At 39.4% G+C, this 21,514-nt stretch overlaps 1 protein-coding gene across 2 annotated transcripts in view; it reads right to left on the bottom strand.

Annotated features, from left to right (window-relative positions):
* Positions 1–16,446, bottom strand: part of LOC128657329 (gastrula zinc finger protein XlCGF26.1-like) — a 133,814-nt gene extending 117,368 nt beyond the window's left edge. For both annotated transcript variants that reach the window (XM_053711632.1, XM_053711631.1), the window contains exons 1-5: positions 16,337–16,446; positions 12,009–12,131; positions 10,732–10,791; positions 7,787–7,934; positions 7,333–7,422 (exon numbers count right to left, since the gene is read on the bottom strand). In XM_053711632.1, the coding sequence (XP_053567607.1) occupies positions 7,333–7,422; positions 7,787–7,934; positions 10,732–10,791; positions 12,009–12,086 (376 nt within the window). In that variant the 5' untranslated portion in view covers positions 12,087–12,131; positions 16,337–16,446. The remainder of the gene's footprint in view (positions 1–7,332; positions 7,423–7,786; positions 7,935–10,731; positions 10,792–12,008; positions 12,132–16,336) is intronic.
* Positions 16,447–21,514: the final 5,068 nt, after the last annotated feature.

A 21,514-nucleotide genomic window follows, 5' to 3' on the forward strand; every position in this document is an offset into this window, starting at 1 on the left:
CAGGGACTAATAGATCATTTAATTATGGTAATGAAAAATCTAGAACTGGAAATGGGAATCCAAGACCTAATTATAATACTAGAACACAAGATAGCTCACAGAGTGAGAATAATGAAAATTGGAGAATGTCAAATAGATTTGCACCATTACAAGACGCAAGAGTAACTAATCTATCAAATGAACATGCATCTTCCTCCTCTTCTTTCCCTGCCTCTCGCCCTTTTTTAGGACAAGGCCAAGATTTATATGCAAGTCCATTACCGCAAAGGGACCTACGAAAAAGAAGGGCATCAGACAGAGAGGAAAAAGGGGAGGACGTAGGAGAACCAAAAAAGATCCGATACTAAAGGAACCAAGTAAAAATCTAGGTATTTTTAATTTAAGCAAAAAGGTATTGAAAACTGAACATGTAGAAATTTTGGGAAAGGGTTTGTCATTTGCACCAAGCTGCAAGATGAATAGATTTGGCACCTATATTGATGCACATAAGTTCGTCAGAAAGTTAACTGTAAAAAGATGGTTTCAAAAGACTGAGGTAGAAAAAATAGCAGGGGACACTAACTAATAGTAGCAATTATGTACATACAGATCTTAGAAATAAGTCTACTTTTTATCCTAAACAGGATAAAGGACCTATAATAGAAACCTTCGAGAAATTAGTTCTGAGGGATATTGAAAATCTGACGGATAATAATCTAAAAAGATCATTTAGCAATTTGAGCAAAAAACAATTAATGACAATTAAGGAGTTAGAAGAGGAGGATATAATCATAAAGCCCGCCGATAAGGGCGGGGGAATTGTCGTTTTAGACAAAAAGGATTATCACTCAATGTGTGAGAAAATTGTTGATGATAGTGTCACTTACAAAAAACTATTAAGTGACCCTACAAAAAAGTATAATGAGGAATTAACAAAGCTAATAAATGCAGCTCACGACAAAGGAATACTTAATGATAAAGAGAGGGGATATTTGTTACCAAAATTTCCAAAAATCCCTTTACTATATTGCCTGCCAAAGATTCATAAAACACTAATCAATCCACCTGGTAGGCCGATTGTTTCGGGAATCGGCTCCCTTACAGCCAATTTATCAGAATACTTAGATATCTTTTTGCAGAAATATGTAAAATCACTACCCTCGTATTTAAAGGATTCCACAGATGTTCTATCATTGGCAGAGACTGTCACGTGGCAGGAGGATTTTCTCCTTGCCACGTGCGATGTAACATCTTTATACACTTGTATTAACCACCAAGATGGTCTACGAGCGGTTAAACATTTTTTAGATATAGACGAGAATCTAAAGGAGGAACAAAAGGGATTCCTTATGGATTCTATAAAATTTATTTTGACACATAATTTTTTTTAGTTATGAATCACAATTCTATAACCAGGAAAGAGGAACGGCAATGGGCACCAGGTTTGCTCCAAGTTATGCAAACTTATTTATGGGTTTTTGGGAACATTGTTTTCTCACTAACAATGAGTTTGGAGCAAACCTGGTGTCCTATAAACGATATATAGACGATATCCTCATTATTTGGAGAGGGGAGGAGGATAAATTTGATGATTATGTTATGAATATGAACAACAATGAAATAAATCTGCATTTTACTTATGAAAAGAGTCGACTAAGTGTGAACTTCCTAGATCTTGAATTATTTCCTATTAATAATAAATTACACTTAAAAACGCACTTTAAAAGTGTGGATGCAAATAGCTATGTGCATTACACGAGCTGCCGCCATCCAAGATGGGTAGATAACATCCCGAAGGGACAATTTTTACGTATAAAGAAGAACTGTACCAAACTAGAGGATTATGATGATAAGTCAGGGAAGCTCAAACATAAATTCTTAGAAAGAGGCTATGATGATGAAAAAAATAGAAGGCATTAGACAGGGGGTAAGATGTGTAAACAGGAATGATTTAGTAAATAAGGATAAAAATGTAAATAAGAAAAGTAAGAATCTAGAGAAGGACAATATATTTATCCCATTTATCACAAATTATAGTAACAATAAGTTCCTCCTAGAGAAGATATTAAATAAACATTGGAGAATTCTAAAAAATGACGAATTAATAGGCCCACTACTCCCAAAAAGACCACAAATTATTTATAAAAAAGCTAGAATTCTAAAATCTATGTTGGCACCAACTGAAAAGAAGAGTAAGAGTAGAGACACCCAATTGAATCTAGAAGGAAAAAGGTTGAAAGGTTTTTTCCCTTGTCCGACTTGTAAGTCATGTAAACACTCCAAAAAGGAGAAAGAATTTAAATCAAATATATCAGGGAAATCTTTCAAAATAAATGAAACCATAAGATGTGCGGATAAATTTGTTATTTATCTCATACAATGTACTTGTGGAAAGCAGTACGTGGGGGAATCGGAAAGACCCCTACGAGACCGTATTCGAGAGCACATATGGTCCATAGAGAAACATGACCTAGAGAGGAATAAGGAACTACCCATCCCCAAACATTTTGCTGCCTGTAATAATGGGGATTTAAAATGCTTCTCCTATATAGGTATAGATAAAATAAGAAAAAATTGGAGAGGGGGTAATATGCAATCTAATTTGTTAAAAAGGGAGACAAAATGGATTTTTTATTTAAAAACCTTGAAGTCAAATGGTTTAAATCTAGATTTTGACATAGGGTGTTTTCTTAGGGACTAACTAAGTTTTATTTGCTTATATGGCCCAAATTCATAATGATGTTAATCGGACAACTGTAGGGTTATTTGATAGATATATAAGAACTCACACCTCTGGGGCTATATGTCTACCACAAGGAATAACGTTTGGCATATACAATAATATATGCATAGTCTTGTCTTTATTAATTTTCTCATTAAAATCCTTATTCTATAATTTTTGTGGTTACATATCTTTTGGCTACAGATTTTGTGCTATTGGAGAAATGAGTCTTAGATGGTTACAAAAATATTAAGTATTTTTATTGTTATTTATATTATATATTTTTTCTATATTTACTCCCATTTTTATTATTTATTTTTTCTGATCGTTATATTATTCATTTATTTATTGAAATCAAACATTTTGAAAATATTCTTATACTCTGTCACGTGTCAGTCAAGGTCCTATAAATCCCTGTAAAGAGAAGTATAGTTTTAAATTATGAATCCAACTGTAGATAAGGTAAAGTTAGTTTGATTTATATTCCACGTTAAAGATGTAGTTGTGTGGAAGAATTGTTGAATTAGGAGGCAACAGGATATAAATGATTCTGTGAATCATTTATTAATTAAACAATTCTACCTTTGATTTACGGTAACAGTAGTACTAATATAACCTATAGCCAAAAGGTGGCAACATGGTTGGCAGGATATATAGTACTAATACACCTGGTGGATATTTGTATTAAATATGACAGAGAGTGGATCTCTGTAGAGATTAAAGGCAGTCAATATAGGAGCATATAAGGTGTATAAGAAAAGGGTTATATTAGAGCATAATCTCTGGTTATGCAATGAGTGATAGCGGTAATGATGTCTTGTAATACAAGCAATTATAGAGTCTTACCGCAAGGACCGGAGGAAGTGTTCGTGAGCAGCCGTAAGTCCCTGTGATATGGCTGAGAGGCTTGAGCGGTCCGGGTAGGATTCCGTTGCACGCTAAGGAAGCGTGTGGTGTGAGTGAAGGCAGAGGCGTCCGGACGGCAAGCAGGAAGCTAGCAGGGATGCGAGTGACGTCACCGCTAATTGCCGATCACAAAGGAGACGCTGACGGACAGCGTTTGGGGAATGAGAACTGAAAAGGTAACTAAGCTGGTAAAACTTAGTAACTTAGATTCCAATTTAGGTTCAAGTTGGCAAGTAATCGAAATCCAGGTTAGCTGTAAGAAACTGACTGTGGAAAACAAAAATTACTAAGCACCTAATGATCTGTGGGAGGGGTTTATATACTGATTAGACAAAGGTATCAGGTAACCTTAAAGGTACAAGAATAGATCATGACATACTCTTATATCATATACAAATTCTGATGTTTGTGCACATTTAGTTGTGGGTACTGTCCCTTTAAGAAACGGAATATAAACCGGCAATATATTTGAGGTTAAGAAATTGTTTCAAACATCTGACTAAATTACATTGCATCAAGTATACATAGTTAGCACTTATACTTGTTGCATTTTCTGTAATGATGTACTTGTTAACTGGTTAGTATATAACGAATGCACTGATTATATGATGATAACAGAAAAATCTTTTTGTATGTATATCTGAAGGCTACAGAGTTGCTCCATGCTCGCATCTGACGATTATGCTAATAAAGTGACTGTTTCACTCTGAGTTATAGCCAATCAAAGGTATCCTTGACGGTTTAAAAAAGATCGGATACTCCGATCATCAGGAGCTTGACAAAGGCCCAGAACGGGCTGAAACGCGTTGCTCCGCCCACTTACGCTTGTGAACCAGGTGTTCCTAACGAAAACTTCCTTTTGGCCGAGACTGCAAGAATTTCTTTGAGCGGTCCGGATTGACTCACTGAAAAGTGCTGCTTGAAAGAGGGGACATTACGGCAACTATCTGCTAAAACACCAGGAGAAAAGAAAAAGAGCCGGAGTGTACAGAATACCATTATGGTGTAAGTAAAAGTGAACACCATAATTTTGTGGCTCTTTTCTTGTCTTTTGATCCGGGTCTCGATCTCATTGCAGCTCCAGACGGTTCTTACCTCCAGCTGACGTGGTTTCCAAATCTGATTGCCTCCCTGGGATCACCATTTTGACCTCTCATCCCAGCGATCCATTAATTTTAAATGCATTTTTTATTTTATTTTCTTCATTGCTCTGTTTAGATTTTATTGTATAGGGATATTTATTTTAACTGTTGCTACACTTATATATATGCCTGATCAGCGCATTAGGGGATAAAGATGTGTTAGATTATTTTATGAATTGTCTGTGATGTTTAATAAATTTGTATCTATTTTATGACTCATTTCTCCCGGTAAGTCTTCTTTACTATAGAATTACTAATTCTTTTTGGTCTTTGGAATATAGATTGGCTATATTGACTAAAGTGACTTATTTTTTGGTTTTCACTTATTTTGGCTGTTTCGGCAGCGCCAAGGGCTTAATAGTGTTGTTTTTTTGAACACCGCTGTGTTTGTGTTAGTAACTTGTTTTGGAGTTAGAGGAATCTCCATTTAACCCATTGGCTTATAAGTGTATCCATTCTCCCAGCGCAGTGTGATCTAACTTCTTTCTTTTTGCACTAGTCACATAAAGCAGAGGGTGAGAGAGAAGAGAGGGCATGTGTGTGATTACTATTCACATAAATCAGAGGGTGAGAGATAAGAGAGGGAGTGTGTGAGTACTATTCACATAAATCAGAGGGTGAGAGAGAAGAGAGGGCATGTGTGTGTACTAGTCACATAAAGCAGAAGGTGAGAGACAAGAGAGGGCATGTGTGTGTACTAGTCACATAAAGCAGAGGGTGAGAGACAAGAGAGGGCATGTGTGTGTACTATTTCACATAAAGCAGAGGGTGAGAGAGAAGAGAGGGCATGTGTGCGATTACTATTCACATAAATCAGAGGGTGAGAGATGAGAGGGCGTGTGTGAATACTATTCACATAAATCAGAGGGTGAGAGAGAAGAGAGGGCATGTGTGTGTACTAGTCACATAAAGCAGAGGGTGAGAGACAAGAGAGGGCATGTGTGTGTACTAGTCACATAAAGCAGAGGGTGAGAGACAAGAGAGGGCATGTGTGTGTACTAGTCACATAAAGCAGAGGGTGAGAGACAAGAGAGGGCATGTGTATGTACAATTCACATGAAGCTTAAAGGGACATGAAACCCCAAAAAAATATTTTGTGACTCAGAGAATATAATTTTAGAAGAAAAAGAAACTCCTAGGGAAGTTGGGGTACTAATAACAAACCTTAAACCCCCTTATATAAGCCTATATATGAAATAGGGTAGTGCCTAATGCCATATGATATACTTTGAAAAAACGGGAGAAAGAGAAGAGGCATTACCTGGCACACTTGAGAGGTATGGTATGTGCAATATATATGTGGTGAAGTGCAGGTGATGATAAAACTTAGCGTTTAATAGCTATAGGTTAAAAAATGTGGACCATGCCACACCATATTTAAAAGATAATTAAAAATAGAAAGAACACTGCCCCCTCTAGTGTAGCATGCAGGATAAACCTGCATAGATGCAATATTTTCCTAATTATAACAGCAGAAACAAGTAATCCGGTACAGACAAACACCGGTAAACCTTAGGGAAATAATGCCATTAACTTGTAGGGAGAGCCCACTGGTTCCACCCTATTGTCCACAATGCGTTTCGCATCTGCTTTGTCAAAGGCATCACGCGTTCCCACTGCCATTCCTCTCTCCTCCATGCTAGTTAATTTGTTGGCCTAAATTGCCATTTTTTGTAGAACCTTTCCTGTTCATACACACTCAGGACCTTATTTGGGGACGATAGGGTGGAACCAGTGGGCTCTCCCTACAAGTTAATGGAATTATTTCCCTAAGGTTTACCAGTGTTTGTCTGTACCGGATTACTTGGTTCTGCTATTATAATTAGGAACATATTGTATCTATGCAGGTTTATCCTGCATGCCTCACTAGAGGGGGCAGTATAATTTCTATTTTTAATTATCTTTTAAATATGGTGTGGCATGGTCCACATTTTTTAACCTATAGCTATTAAACGTTAAGTGTTATCATCACCTACACTCCACCACATATATATTGCACAGAACCATACCTCTCAAGTGTGCCAGGTAATGCTTCTTCTCTTTATCCTGTTTTTTCAGAAAATATAATTTTAAACAACTTTCTAATTTACTTCTATTATGTAATTTGTTTTATTCTCATGGTATCATTTGTTGAAGGAGCAGGAATGCACAATTGTTTCTAACTGAATACATGGGTGAGCCAATGACAATCGGCATATATATGCAGCCACCAATCAACAGCTAGAACCTAGGTTCTCTGCTGCTCCTTAACTTGCCTAGATAAACCTTTCAGCAAAGGATAACAAGAGAAGGAAGCAAATTAAACAATAGAAGTAAATTGGAAAGTGGTTTAATATTGTATTCTCTATCTGAATCATGAAATACATTTTTTGGGTTTCATGTCCCTTTAAGATGAAAGAGAACATGTGTATGTACTATTCACATAAAGTAGAGGGTGTGAGAGAATAGAGGGCATGTGTTCTGCATTTCTTCAGGTCCATAATTTACCTAACTATTAGTAAGGGTTAAATCATTTGTCTTAATAATCTGAGTTTTCACATTGTAAATTAGCATTAACAGCAGCTTGTGCCATAGATCTGTTACCTGCAGAGACGTCCGATGGGGTCTCCACTGGCTGAATATTCTGTACAAGTTCTCCTTGTGCTCCTGTGTCTAGATTTTCATCACTGTGACCTGTTAATTTTAACAGAGAATAAAATCAGTTTATTTGTAAAATGGATATAAAACAAATTTTGTTGCAACTAAAAAAGGCCTCTTAAAATGTATTTAATTAAGAATAAAAAAAAACATCTGTTCCCTTTTGCATTTAAAATATTTACCTATATAAATTGATATACTGTATAATTGGTTTCACATTAATCCCTCTTGGCCCTTTAAATGTGTATTTATTATTTTTTTTGTGGAGTATAAAACTAGTTTATAATCAGACAGCTCATTAGATCACATGTGACAGTTTTACTGTAGATTTGCTCTGTCAGTCACTTCTGTAGTGTTTGTGCATTTCCTGTGTGAGATATTTATTACTACACAGCGTTACCTGAGCTCTCATTTCCTGGGATCTCCATAGTACTTAGTGCTGGATGAGTCTCCATCATGACGTCCTTGTAAAGCTCCTTGTGTCCCTCTATATACTCCCACTCCTCCATAGAGAAATACACAGCAACATCATCACACTTTATAGGCACCTGAAACACACACACACAACTCATTCAGGCCCTGATATTTGAAACCTCTCTGCTCAGGTGAGATATTCTAAAATTATCCTCCAGCACTGCGAGATCCCTAGTGAAAGTTTAAAAAGGCAGATTTTGCTTTACGTCTCCAAGGGGTGTTCCCTGCATTTCTATATGTGAAGGAGAGACAAGCCCAGTGCAATATAGCACTCCAGGACATGACAGTTCTGCTGAATTTACACTTTGTGCTTTCTAGTTTATATCACTTTACACTTCTGATTGCATATTATTACGTTTAAACTTTGCACTTTCTATTTTGTATTTTATTTTGTGTACAGCCTTGTATTTAGGATTTTGATTTTACTAATTCTGATTTTAGAGCAGACTTTACAGTGGCAGGGTATTATAGCTCCTGTTACTGATTAGAAATAACACATTGGTGTGTTGGATCCATACACCATAATAAAAAGTGTAGATACTCAGAGTAATTTGGAATAAATGGCTCCAAGGAAATGTTATTGTGCCCTGACAAAGGTTTGAAGAAATGTGGGATCCATACAGCGAATTCCTCTGTACATAAAAATCTATTGAACAGCCTTGGGAGAGACTGTAGGAAGGCAGTGGTTCTGAAATCACAGGGGAGTTGATATCCGTATTGTATATTTTTCCGTTTTTATCTTCACAGAGCCAGAACTCACTGAATTTTCTAAGAAAAGGTGTGGAACATGGAAATCCCAGATAGATGAGAGATGCCTTCCATAGAAAGTAAGGAAATTCTCTGGAATACAAAAGTTCACATGGGAGAGAGAAGGTAACTGGAGAACCCCTGGGGTTGATATAAAGGCTCTGTTTCCATCCATTCCAAATGAAACTGAAAATGTTTTCACTACAATTTAACTTTTATTATATATTACTTTTCTGTTATTTAAAATATGTGTATTGTGAATTTTGAGCAGCTGGCTAGACAGTGATACCATAAAATTTCACTAGACTTGTAGGAGAGCTTCAGACATACCCTGTGAACTCCCCTGTTCAGTCCAGGGAACTGCTCTCTCCCTCCCACTTTCTGAAAGTATCAGTTTTAGTTTGCAATACAGCAAATTCAAGGTGCAATGTAATTTGTATATCTAAAAAGAAATATATAAAGTATGATCATAAATTGTTAAAGTAACATAGAAACTTTCAAAACATAATCAGAATTTTTAAAATCACCGCTAGAGCTAAATCTAAATGTATTAAAATATAAATGAGAAACTGCAAAGCTTAAAGGGATATGAAAACCAATTTTTTTCTTTCACAATTCAGATAGAGCATGTAATTTTAAGGAACTTTCTAATTTATTCCTAAATGTAGCCACCAACTAGCAAGCGCTACCTAGGGTGCTGAACCAAGAATGGGCCGGCACCTAAGCTTACATTCCTGCTTTTAAAAATAAAGATACCAAGAGAACAAAGAAAAATTGATAATAGGAGTAAATGAGATATTTGCTTACTATCCGAATCATGAAAGAAAAAAATGTGAGTATCATATCCCTTTAAGCTTTGCACTCATTTATATTTTAATACATTTAGATTTAGCTCTAGCAATGATTTTACAAATTCTGATAATGTTTTGAAAGTTTCTGTGTTACTTTAACAAATTAGGATCATACTTTGTATATTCCTGTTTATATATACAAATTACATTGCACCTTGAATTTGTTGCATTGGAAACTAAAACCGACACTTTCAGAAAGTGTGAGGGAGATGGCTGTTCCCTGGACTGAACAGGGGAGTGAGTTCCCAGGGTGTGTCTGAAGCTCTCTCACAAGTCTTGTGAAATTTTGTAAGCATTTTAAACAAACCGGTCTCACTGATTTGTCTAGTCAGCTGTATTTTTCTTTGTTCTCTTGGTATCTTTATATAAAAAGCAGGAATGTAAGCTTAGGAGCCAGAACATTTTTGGTTTAGCACCCTAGGTAGTGCTTGCTAGTTAGCGTCTACATTTAGGAATAAATTAGAAAGTTGACAAAATTGCATGTTCCATCTGAATCATGAAAGAAAAAAAATAGGTTTCACATCCCTTTAAATGCAATAATACTGAAAGGACCCAATATAAAGTGTAAAGAAATCTAAAATACAAAGCACAAAGTGTAACAAAACTCTCATACCCCGCAGTGCTGTATTGCACTGGGCTTGTCTCTCCTCCATATATATAGAAATTAAAGAGATCTCACAGGGCTGGATAGTTCTGTCTTTTTTCTTTTGTCTATTCAGCGAGTTAGGCCACTGAAAAGTAAACTGCAATTTCTCTCCAAGCTGGAGAACCTTGGAATATCAAGGCAGAGCACTGAGACAGGGACTGGTTCTCTAGATACTTAAATATGGTCAGCACATGTGTCCTCAAGCTCTGCGTGCAGACTACAAGATCCCTGCAGGAACCACAGTAAATGCCAAAAGTAGTCGCACAGGTTCCAATAAAAACTGCTTTCTTCAGGGACTGGTTCTGCCACACACGCTTACTGACAGAGCCAGGATAATGTTAATGAGAACATGCAGAGACACAGACAAAAAGTAGGAAATACACACATGGTCAGATCCGTCAGTTAAGGGCATCACTGTCACATGACTGGTATAATGTCACATTCCCCAGCAGTGCTCACCTCTCCTCTCCTCTCATCTGGTGAATTGCTGCTATTGAGGGATAATGTTACAGAGAACATGCAGAGACACAGACAGAAGGTAGGAAATACACACAGGGCCAGATAGGTTAGTAAAGGGAGTCACTGTAACATGACCGATATAATGTTACATTCTCCAGCAGTACTTACCTCTCCTCTCAGCTGGTGAATGCTGCTGTGGGAGGGCCTCTTCTTCACAATGACATATTCCTATTAAATATGTAAGAGAAAATCATTAGACTATTTCACTGGACTAACATATCTCCAGTTTGCATTTGCTTCTAAATCTCTTTAAATTAATGGGGTTTTCTTCACAGTCTTGATCGCCACAAAGTAACGTAGCTGACTGAATTACTTTGTGGGACTTCAGTGGTTTGAAGCTTCTGAAACTGAGGACATGAGCTTCAACCAAGAATGAAGATATTGCAGTAAAATAAATTAATGTAAAATATAACCTGTGGGGGGGGGGGGGGGGGACTGTTTTGGGGACCACAGAGTTGAGTCTTTGGATGATAGAAGGTTCCTTGGATGCTGGGGTCTTGCAATTTAGCCCTTGGGAACTAGTGTTTTATATTTGTTTATGTTTTGAGGAGTTATGCAGGGGGTCCTGGAGGAAGTTTTTGCCACAAGGACTATGTAGTAGGGCCTGGGAGGGTCATGCAGTGGGAGGGGGCTTGGGTGCTAGGTTTGTTTAATTTTTAGTGAAGGGGCTAGGGGCTCCTGGGTGCTGGTGGAGGTTTTGCCGTGAAGGGTAGTGCATGAGACTCTGAGTGTTGGGGGATGCTTTACAGCGGATGGTTGTGCAGAAGTTCCTGGGTATTGGGGGAGGTGCAGTGGATCCTGTGTGCTTGGCTGGGGGAGGTTGTTTGATGGAGTGTTAAGCAGTGGATCGTTGGTGCTGGGGTAGGTTTAGTAGTGCAATGTTTTCCAGGCGACCCTGGGTGCAAGGAAGGTTTTACAGTGGATAGCTGTGCAGGGGATGTTGGAGAGAATTTACAGTGCAGGGGTGTACAGGGGATCATGGGTGAGATGAAGTTAGGGTTAGTGTGATGGCTGGGTTTGCTGAAGTTGGGGTTAGTGAGAAGGCTTGGGTGAGTTGAAGTTAGGGTTAGTGAGATGATCGGGGTGAGCTAAAGGTGGGGTTAGTGCGATGGCCTGGGTGAGCTGAAGTTGGGGTTAGTGCGATAACCTGGGTGAGCTGAAGTCGGGGTTAGTGTGATGACCTGTGTGATCTGAAGTCGGGGTTAGTGCGATGACCTGAGTGAGTTGAAGTCGGGGGTTAGTGCGATGAAGTTAAGGTTAGTGAAATGTTCAGGGTAAGATGAAGTTAGGGTCAATAAGATGGTCTGGGTGAGATGGGTCTGGTGTATCAGAAGCAGCACAGTAAATAGGACCAGTGTCACATTACATTACCCAGCAACTCTCACCTCTCCGGTCAGCAGGCAAATGATGCCCAGGGCCTGACTCAGGAACTGCTCTGCCATCTGCTTCCTGTATTTGTTCATCTTGTTCTTTGTCAGTGACTGAGTCTAATGCTATAAATGTGTCACCTGCAAGAAGAAAGGAAAACAACAAAATGAGAGATGGGAAATAATCAGAGCTCTTCCTGTATTTATATTATGGTAAAGAGATGATTATGTAAACATGTTTCCCTTGTGCACAATCTAATACTACACATGTGACCAGCTGCATGTAGAGCAATAAATATACACAGTGAGAAAATGTGACAATATTTATAAAGCATGTGTCAAATGTCATGGGATGATACATGTATTTAATTATATTTAAAGGGACAGTCAACACCAGAATTTTCGTTGTTTTAAAAGATAGATAATCCCTTAATTACCAATTCCCCAGTTTTGCATAACCAACAGTTATAATTATACACGTTTTACCTCTGTAATTACCATGTATCTAAGCCTCAGCAGACTGCCCCCTTATTTCAGTTCTTTTGACAGACTTGCATTTTAGCCAATCAGAGCTGTCTCCATGGTAAATTCACGTGCATGAGCTCAATGTTATCTATATGAAACACGTGAACTAATGCCCTCTAGTAGTGAAAAACTCAAAAAAGTCAAAATGCATTTAGATTAGAGGCGGCCTTCAAAGTCTAAGAAATTAGCATATGAACCTCCTAGGTTTAGCTTTCAACTAAGAATACCAAGACAACAAAGCAAAATTGGTGATAAAAGTAAATTGGAAAGTTGTTTAAAATGACATGCCCTATTTGAAACATGAAAGTTTTTTTTTAGACTTGACTGTCCCTTTAACTAGTGTTTAAGCCTGTGTACACAAGCCAAAATGTTAAAGGAAAGAAATATACCTATCCCTCTATCCCTATATCTCTTTATTTTTCTGAAGTGTAGGATCCCCCCTCAAAAAGCTCTCTAACCCTCCACCCTCTAACTATAGCCCCCATCTTAGGTATTGGCAGCTGTCTGCCAGTACCTATAAACCTCTTTTTTTTTTTTAAATGTTATTTTTTTCTTCTTCTGTAGTGTAGTGCTCCCACCACCACCTTCCACTATCTCCATTTAGTACCCCCCCCATGCACCCCAAAAGCACTTTTCTGTAGTGTAGCTCCCCAATCCTTCCCTGTTCCTTTAAAAACATAATTTCTGTAGTGTAGGGGTCTCCCACTCCCTCTGCTACTGTGACTCTCACCAGAAGATCGTTACAGACGGTGACACACACAGTGTCACCGCCTGTAACGATCAGGCATCTGTCCTCATATGGAGGCGGAGCACCGATCGCGCTCTGGTTCCATATGCTGCAGTTCCCTGGAGCTTCAGGAACTCCAGCTCCGAGAGTGCTGGAGCTTCCTGAAGCTATCTCACGCCTGCGGTTAAAGGGACATTATACACTCATTTTTTCTTTGCATAAATGTTTTGTAGATGATCTATTTATATAGCCCATAAAGTAGTTTTTTTTTAAAAAATTTATAGTTTTGCTTATTTTTAAATAACATTGCTCTGATTTTCAGACTCCTAACCAAGCCCCAAAGTTTTATGAGAATACCGTCAGCTACCTTCTCCAGCTTGCTCCTGTTTGTGTAAAGGGTCTTTTCATATGCAAAAGAAGGGGGAGTGTCTTTTTTCCCACTTGCAGTGTGGGCTTTCCAGCTACCTTTTCAACAGAGCTAAACTTAGAGCTTCTAAGTAAGTTTTTAAACAGTTTTATACTGGATTTTTATATCAGTATCTGTGCATCTTATTCTTTATAGTAGTGTCTATTACATGCAGTTATATGAAAATGAGTGTATACTGTCCCTTTAAGGCCAGGAATGTTTGTCCTCATGCAGTCTCAACTGCGCATAACTGCGTCGGACAAACATACTTAGCCTTTTATAATGTAGTATAGCAAGAGAAGTAATTAGGAGCAAGAAGTTGGCTGTAGACAAGAATATGCAGAATAAACGGACACGTCATAAAGCAGGAGTAAAATATTTAGTAGCTCCCTGGATCATAGGATTTGTAAAAGGAACAGTCTACACCAATTTTTTTTTATTGTTTAAAAAGATAGATAACACCTTTACAACCCATTCCCCAGCTTTGTACAACCAACATTGTTATATTAATATACTTTATAACCTTCCTGTTCTAAGCCACTACAGACCGCCTCTTATCAGAGCAATTTTATAGCTTTTCACACACAGACAGGGTAAGTTCATGAGTGCCAAATAGATAGCATTGTGCTCACTCCCATTGAGTTTTTCATGAGTCAGCACGATAAGCCTCTAAATAGCTCTGAGATAAGGGAGCAGTCTGCAGAGGATTAGATACAAGGTAATGACATACATAAAAAGTATCTTAATATAAGTGTTGGTTTTGCAAAACTGGGGAATTGGTAAGAAAAGGATTAACTATCTTTTTAAACAATTTTGGACAGACTGTCCCTTTAAACCTGGCAGAGTTCCCAATTATCCTGTAATTTATAGTATTATCCCAAATTAATAGCTTGTCTATTTATGACCCAACAGACCCATGAATCAGTCTGTCCTGCCCCGTTTCCCACCAATTATCCTGTAATTTGTGCACCAATTATCCTGTAATTTATAGTATTATCCCAAATTAAGAGCTCTGTCCTGGTGTTTCTCAGTTCATCTACTTATGACCCACCAGACTGTGCCCATGAATCAGTCTTTCCTGCCAATGCCCCACACAGACTGTGCCCCTAAATCAGTCTGTCCTGTTCATGCCCCACCCAGACTGTGTCCCTGAATCAGTCTGTCTTGCTCATGCACCACCCAGACTGTGCCCCTGGATCAGTCTGTCCTGCCCATGCACCACCCAGACTTTGCCCCTAAATCAGTCTGTCCTGTTCATGCACCACCCAGACTGTGCCCCTGGATCAGTCTGTCCTGCCCATGCACCACCCAGACTTTGCCCCTAAATCAGTCTGTTCTCCCTTAAAATCGGTCTCTCCTGCCCAACTCCCAAACAGACTGTGACCCTGAATTAGTCTGCTCTGTCCATGTCCACGCAGACTCTGCCCCCGAATATGTGTACCCTTGGATAAAATATATAATAATGATTAAATCTGGGCAATAAAAAGTCACATAGATTAGTAAATGACAAAATCCAAAAGGTGTATTACTACAGTACATCTGCTGTAAGGCTGCTCCTTATACCCACTACCTTTTGTACAGATGCAAATGTGCTTCTGTTTCCCAACTTCATATCATTATACAGGTGTTGCTCTGTGACAAGAGGTTTACTCTTAATATTTAGTTAAAATGATTCATATCAACGTTTTCTTCCCTAACTATCTCAGTGTCTTTCATACAAGTTAATAATTACAATAGTTAAAAAAAATACCAACATGATCATCACTATATTTGTTTTTAAAACCTTTCACAATACTGTCACTAAACTAGCACACATGCAAATTAGTAATTGTAACACACATACTGTTCCTCATTCTATCACACCCAAACCCCCTCACAAAGCCTCCTCTTCACCCTCTAACTGCCTATCCCTCACACTGCCCCCTCCTCACCACCTAACCTCCCTCTCACACAGCTGCCTCCTCAACCTCTAACCTCACACCATCAGCCCCCCTCTCCCTCACACACAGTCCCTCCTCATCTTCCAATCCTAACACACAACCCCTTCCTTACTCTCTAACCACCTCTCACACATAGCCCCCTTCTCACCATCTAACCCCCTCTCCCTCACACACAGATCAACCACCCTCTCCTTCACACAGCCCCCTCTTCATCCATTGACTCCCCCTTCTCAACCTCCTCTCCCTAAGACTCAACTACATCTTCACCCCCTCAGACCCCTCTCCCTTAAACACAACCCCCTACTCACCCTCTTTCCAAAAAAAGACAACCCCTCCCTCACACACAGCCCCCTCCTCACCATATAAACCCTCCTCTCCTTCACAAAGCCCTTTTCAACCTCTAACCCACTCCCCCTCACACACAGCCCCCTACTCACCCGCTCTACCTCACACGACACAGCCCCCTCCTCATCCATTAACCAACCTCCCTCACACACAGCCCCCTCATAGTGCTTACCATCTAACCCCTTCTCCTTTACACACAGGCCCCCTCCTCACCCTCTAACCTTACCCGCAGTCTCCACATCACCCTCCGGCTCACTTCACAAAACCCCCCTCCTCACCATCTAACCCTCCTTTCATTTAGAAAGCCCCTGCTTACCTCCCCCAATAAACCCACCCACACACATCCCTCCTCACTCTCACACAAGAAAATTCCGTTAGTTGTCACACACAGCCCTCTCCTCACCCTCAGACAATAAGTAAGCTGCTGCCGTTATCTGTCACGCTGACGCTGCTAAGTCACATTAGGTCTCACTAATGTATGTATGTACTTCGCGGTTGTCTGGTAGCTGCTAGATCCTATAACGCTAAAGGACCTAAATATGTCACATGGTATAGACGAGGGGGTGGGTGGAGAAGATATTGACTGATTGACTCAGCTTTTAACTTTATTGTTCTTGCTTGCTGGTGTTGTGTATAGTGCGGAAAGTACATAATGATTGTGTCATGGTGTGTGATGTGTGTAATTCACAGAGTGTATCTGTGTGTGCAGCTCTGTAGTGTTTATGTGTATAAGGTGCTGTGTGTTTGTACTGATGGTGCCTCTCTACAGTGTTATATGTTATATGTCTGTGTATAAGGTGCTGTGTGTTTGTACTGATGGTGCCTCTCTACAGTGTTATAGTCTGTGTATAAGGTGCTGTGTGTTTGTACTGATGGCAGCTCTCTACAGTGTTATAGTCTGTGTATAAGGTGCTGTGTGTTTGTACTGATGGCAGCTCTCTACAGTGTTATAGTCTGTGTATAAGGTGCTGTGTGTTTGTACTGATGGTACCTCTCTACAGTGTTATAGTCTGTGTATAAGGTGCTGTGTGTTTGTACTGATGGCAGCTCTCTACAGTGTTATAGTATGTGTATAAGGTGCTGTGTGTTTGTACTGATGGCAGCTCTCTACAGTGTTATAGTCTGTGTATAAGGTGCTGTGTGTTTGTACTGATGGTACCTCTCTACAGTGTTATAGTCTGTGTATAAGGTGCTGTGTGTTTGTACTGATGGCAGCTCTCTACAGTGTTATAGTATGTGTATAAGGTGCTGTGTGTTTGTACTGATGGCAGCTCTCTACAGTGTTATAGTCTGTGTATAAGGTGCTGTGTGTTTGTACTGATGGTACCTCTCTACAGTGTTATAGTCTGTGTATAAGGTGCTGTGTGTTTGTACTGATGGCAGCTCTCTACAGTGTTATAGTCTGTGTATAAGGTGCTGTGTGTTTGTACCGATGGCAGCTCTCTACAGTGTTATAGTCTGTGTATAAGGTGCTGTGTGTTTGTACCGATGGCAGCTCTCTACAGTGTTATAGTCTGTGTATAAGGTGCTGTGTGTTTGTACTGATGGTACCGCTCTACAGTGTTATAGTCTGTGTATAAGGTGCTGTGTGTTTGTACTGATGGCAGCTCTCTACAGTGTTATAGTCTGTGTATAAGGTGCTGTGTGTTTGTACTGATGGCAGCTCTCTACAGTGTTAGTCTGTGTATAAGGTGCTGTGTGTTTGTACTGATGGTACCGCTCTACAGTGTTATAGTCTGTGTATAAGGTGCTGTGTGTTTGTACTGATGGCACCTCTCTACAGTGTTAGTCTGTGTATAAGGTGCTGTGTGTTTGTACTGATGGTACCTCTCTCTACAGTGTTATAGTCTGTGTATAAGGTGCTGTGTGTTTGTACTGATGGCAGCTCTCTACAGTGTTATAGTCTGTGTATAAGGTGCTGTGTATTTGTACTGATGGCAGCTCTCTACAGTCGGTGTATAAGGTGCCGGGGAGAGGGGATGTGAGTGTAAGATACATGGGGATGTACTAAAAGGAATGGCAAGGGTGAATGACAAAATGGAATGCCCATAGACTTTTTTGGATGTAAACTTAAAAGTGCTATAACAACAAAACTATGAGACATATCAAGTAAATATTTACCAGGTATGTTTCCCAGGTACAGTAGCATATTCTGAAAGTGAGATTACGTCAGATTATAGCTGTTTTCTATGGAATGACAAGGGTGAATAACAAAATGGAATGCCTTGATATTTTTCATTGTTCTGTTGCTATAGCAATTTTAAGTTTACATCTCATTAAAGTCTATGGGCATTCCACTTTGTCATTCAACCTTGTCATTCCATAGAAAGCAGCTATAATCTGGCGTAATCTCACTTTCAGAATATGCTACTGTACCTGGGGAACATATCCGGTAAATATCTATTAGATATGTCTCATAGTTCTGTTGCTATAGCAATTTAAATTTACATCCCATTAAAGTCTATGGGCATTCTATTTAGTCATTCACTCTTGTCATTCCTTTTAGTACATCCCAGATAGATGGTAATTATGTATTGTGTTATATGTCTGTGTATAAGGTGCCGGGGACAGGTGATGTGAGTGTGATAGATGGTACCTCTGTATAGTGTTATATGTCTGTGTATAAGGTGCTGGGACAGGTGATGTGAGTGTGAGATAGATGGTACCTCTGTATAGTGTTATATGTCTGTTTATAAGGTGCTGGGGACAGGTGATGTGAGTGTGAGATAGATGGTTCCAATGTATAGTGTTATATGTCTGTTTTATAAGGTGCTGGGGAGAGGGGGTGTGAGTGTGAGATAGATGGTTCCAATGTATAGTGTTATATGTCTGTTTATAAGGTGCTAGGGAGAGGGGATGTGAGTGTGAGATAGATTGTACCTCTGTATAGTATTATATCTCTGTGTATAAGGTGCTGGGGAGAGGGGATGTGAGTGTGAGATTGATAGTACCTCTGTATAGTGTTATATGTCTGTGTATAAGGTGCTGGGGAGAGGGGATGTGAGTATGAGATAGATGGTACCTCTCTATAGTGTTGTATGTCTGTATATAAGGTGCTGGGGAGAGGTGATGTGCTTGTAAGATATATGGTACCTCTCTATAGTGTTATATGTTATATGCCTGTTTATAAGGTGCTGTGTGTGTGAGATAGATTGTACCTCTGTATACAGGGAGTGCAGAATTATTAGGCAAATTAGTATTTTGACCACATCATCCTCTTTATGCATGTTGTCCTACTCCAAGCTGTATAGGCTCGAAAGCCTACTACCAATTAAGCATATTAGGTGATGTGCATCTCTGTAATGAGAAGGGGTGTGGTCTAATGACATCAACACCCTATATCAGGTGTGCATAATTATTAGGCAACTTCCTTTCCTTTGGCAAAATGGGTCAAAAGAAGGACTTGACAGGCTCAGAAAAGTCAAAAATAGTGAGATATCTTGCAGAGGAATGCAGCACTCTTAAAATTGCAAAGCTTCTGAAGCGTGATCATCGAACAATCAAGCGTTTCATTCAAAATAGTCAACAGGGTCGCAAGAAGCGTGTGGAAAAACCAAGGCGCAAAATAACTGCCCATGAACTGAGAAAAGTCAAGCGTGCAGCTGCCAAGATGCCACTTGCCACCAGTTTGGCCATATTTCAGAGCTGCAACATCACTGGAGTGCCCAAAAGCACAAGGTGTGCAATACTCAGAGACATGGCCAAGGTAAGAAAGGCTGAAAGACGACCACCACTGAACAAGACACACAAGCTGAAACGTCAAGACTGGGCCAAGAAATATCTCAAGACTGATTTTTCTAAGGTTTTATGGACTGATGAAATGAGAGTGAGTCTTGATGGGCCAGATGGATGGGCCCGTGGCTGGATTGGTAACTGGCAGAGAGCTCCAGTCCGACTCAGACGCCAGCAAGGTGAAGGTGGAGTACTGGATGAGCTTGTGGGGCCTTTTCGGGTTGAGGATGGAGTCAAGCTCAATTCCCAGTCCTACTGCCAGTTTCTGGAAGACACCTTCTTCAAGCAGTGGTACAGGAAGAAGTCTGCATCCTTCAAGAAAAACAGGATTTTCATGCAGGACAATACTCCATCACACGCGTCCAAGTACTCCACAGCGTGGCTGGCAAGAAAGGGTATAAAAGAAGAAAATCTAATGACATGGCCTCCTTGTTCACCTGATCTGAACCCCATTGAGAACCTGTGGTCCATCATCAAATGTGAGATTTACAAGGAGGGAAAACAGTACACCTCTCTGAACAGTGTCTGGGAGGCTGTGGTTGCTGCTGCACACAATGTTGATGGTGAACAGATCAAAACACTGACAGAATCCATGGATGGCAGGCTTTTGAGTGTCCTTGCAAAGAAAGGTGGCTATATTGGTCACTGATTTGTTTTTGTTTTGTTTTTGAATGTCAGAAATGTATATTTGTGAATGTTGAGATGTTATATTGGTTTCACTGGTAAAAATAAATAATTGAAATGGGTATATATTTGTTTTTTGTTAAGTTGCCTAATAATTATGCACAGTAATAGTCACCTGCACACACAGATATTCCCCTAAAATAGCTATAACTAAAAACAAACTAAAAACTACTTCTAAAACTATTCAGCTTTGATATTAATGAGTTTTTTGGGTTCATTGAGAACATGGTTGTTGTTCAATAATAAAATTAATCCTCAAAAATACAACTTGCCTAATAATTCTGCACTCCCTGTAGTGTAATATGTCTTTGTATAAGGTACTGGGAGAGGTTGGATGTGAGTCTAATATATGGTACCTCTCTACAGTATTATATGCCTGTGTATAAGATGCTGGGGAGAGGTGATGTAAGTGTAAGATATATGGTACCTCTCTATAATGTTATATGTCTGTGTATAAGGTACTGGGGAGAGGTGATGTGAGCTAGATGGTACCTCTCTATAGTGTTATATGTCTGTTTATAAGGTGCTGTGTGTGTGAGATAGATTGTACCTCTGTATAGTGTTATATGTCTGGGTGTGGATAAGGTGCTAGGGAGAGGTGGTGTGTGTGATAGATGGTACCGTTATTTAGTATTATATGTCTGTGTATAAGTGGTTGTGTGTAATGAGACATAAAGTACTTCTCTATAGTGTTATATTTATGTGTATGAAGGGATGCGTGTGTTTGAGATAGATGGTACCGCTCTTTAGTGTTATATATCTGTGTATAAGGTCCAGTGAGGGGCTATTGTGGCAAACCTAGCCACTTCTGGACTATAACGTAAGAAAGGTTGTCTGTGACAGACCCTTCGGTCAGGACTGAAAGTGTTAACTTTATTTTCTAACCACAAGTGGCTGGCTCCAGCTACAATCTAATTAATGCTTAGCATTCTATTGTTTGATCACCCCCAGAGAGAAACGCCTAAGTGATAAGGAGAGTCAAGAGTGTCCTGTGGTTGAAGTGTTTAAGTAATATAATCCTATTGTATCATGTCAAGGGCGCTTCTCCCTTTTATCTAATGTACAACATTCTTTCCACCCCCATCTGGGGGGGGGGGGGGGGGGTCAAAAACCTGTATAAATCTGTATGCTGCCTTCAAATAAAGTGTCATTCTGTTTAAAACCT

The sequence above is a fragment of the Bombina bombina genome, chromosome 4, assembly GCF_027579735.1.
Source record: "Bombina bombina isolate aBomBom1 chromosome 4, aBomBom1.pri, whole genome shotgun sequence".
In the NCBI taxonomy this organism is placed as follows: domain Eukaryota; kingdom Metazoa; phylum Chordata; class Amphibia; order Anura; family Bombinatoridae; genus Bombina; species Bombina bombina.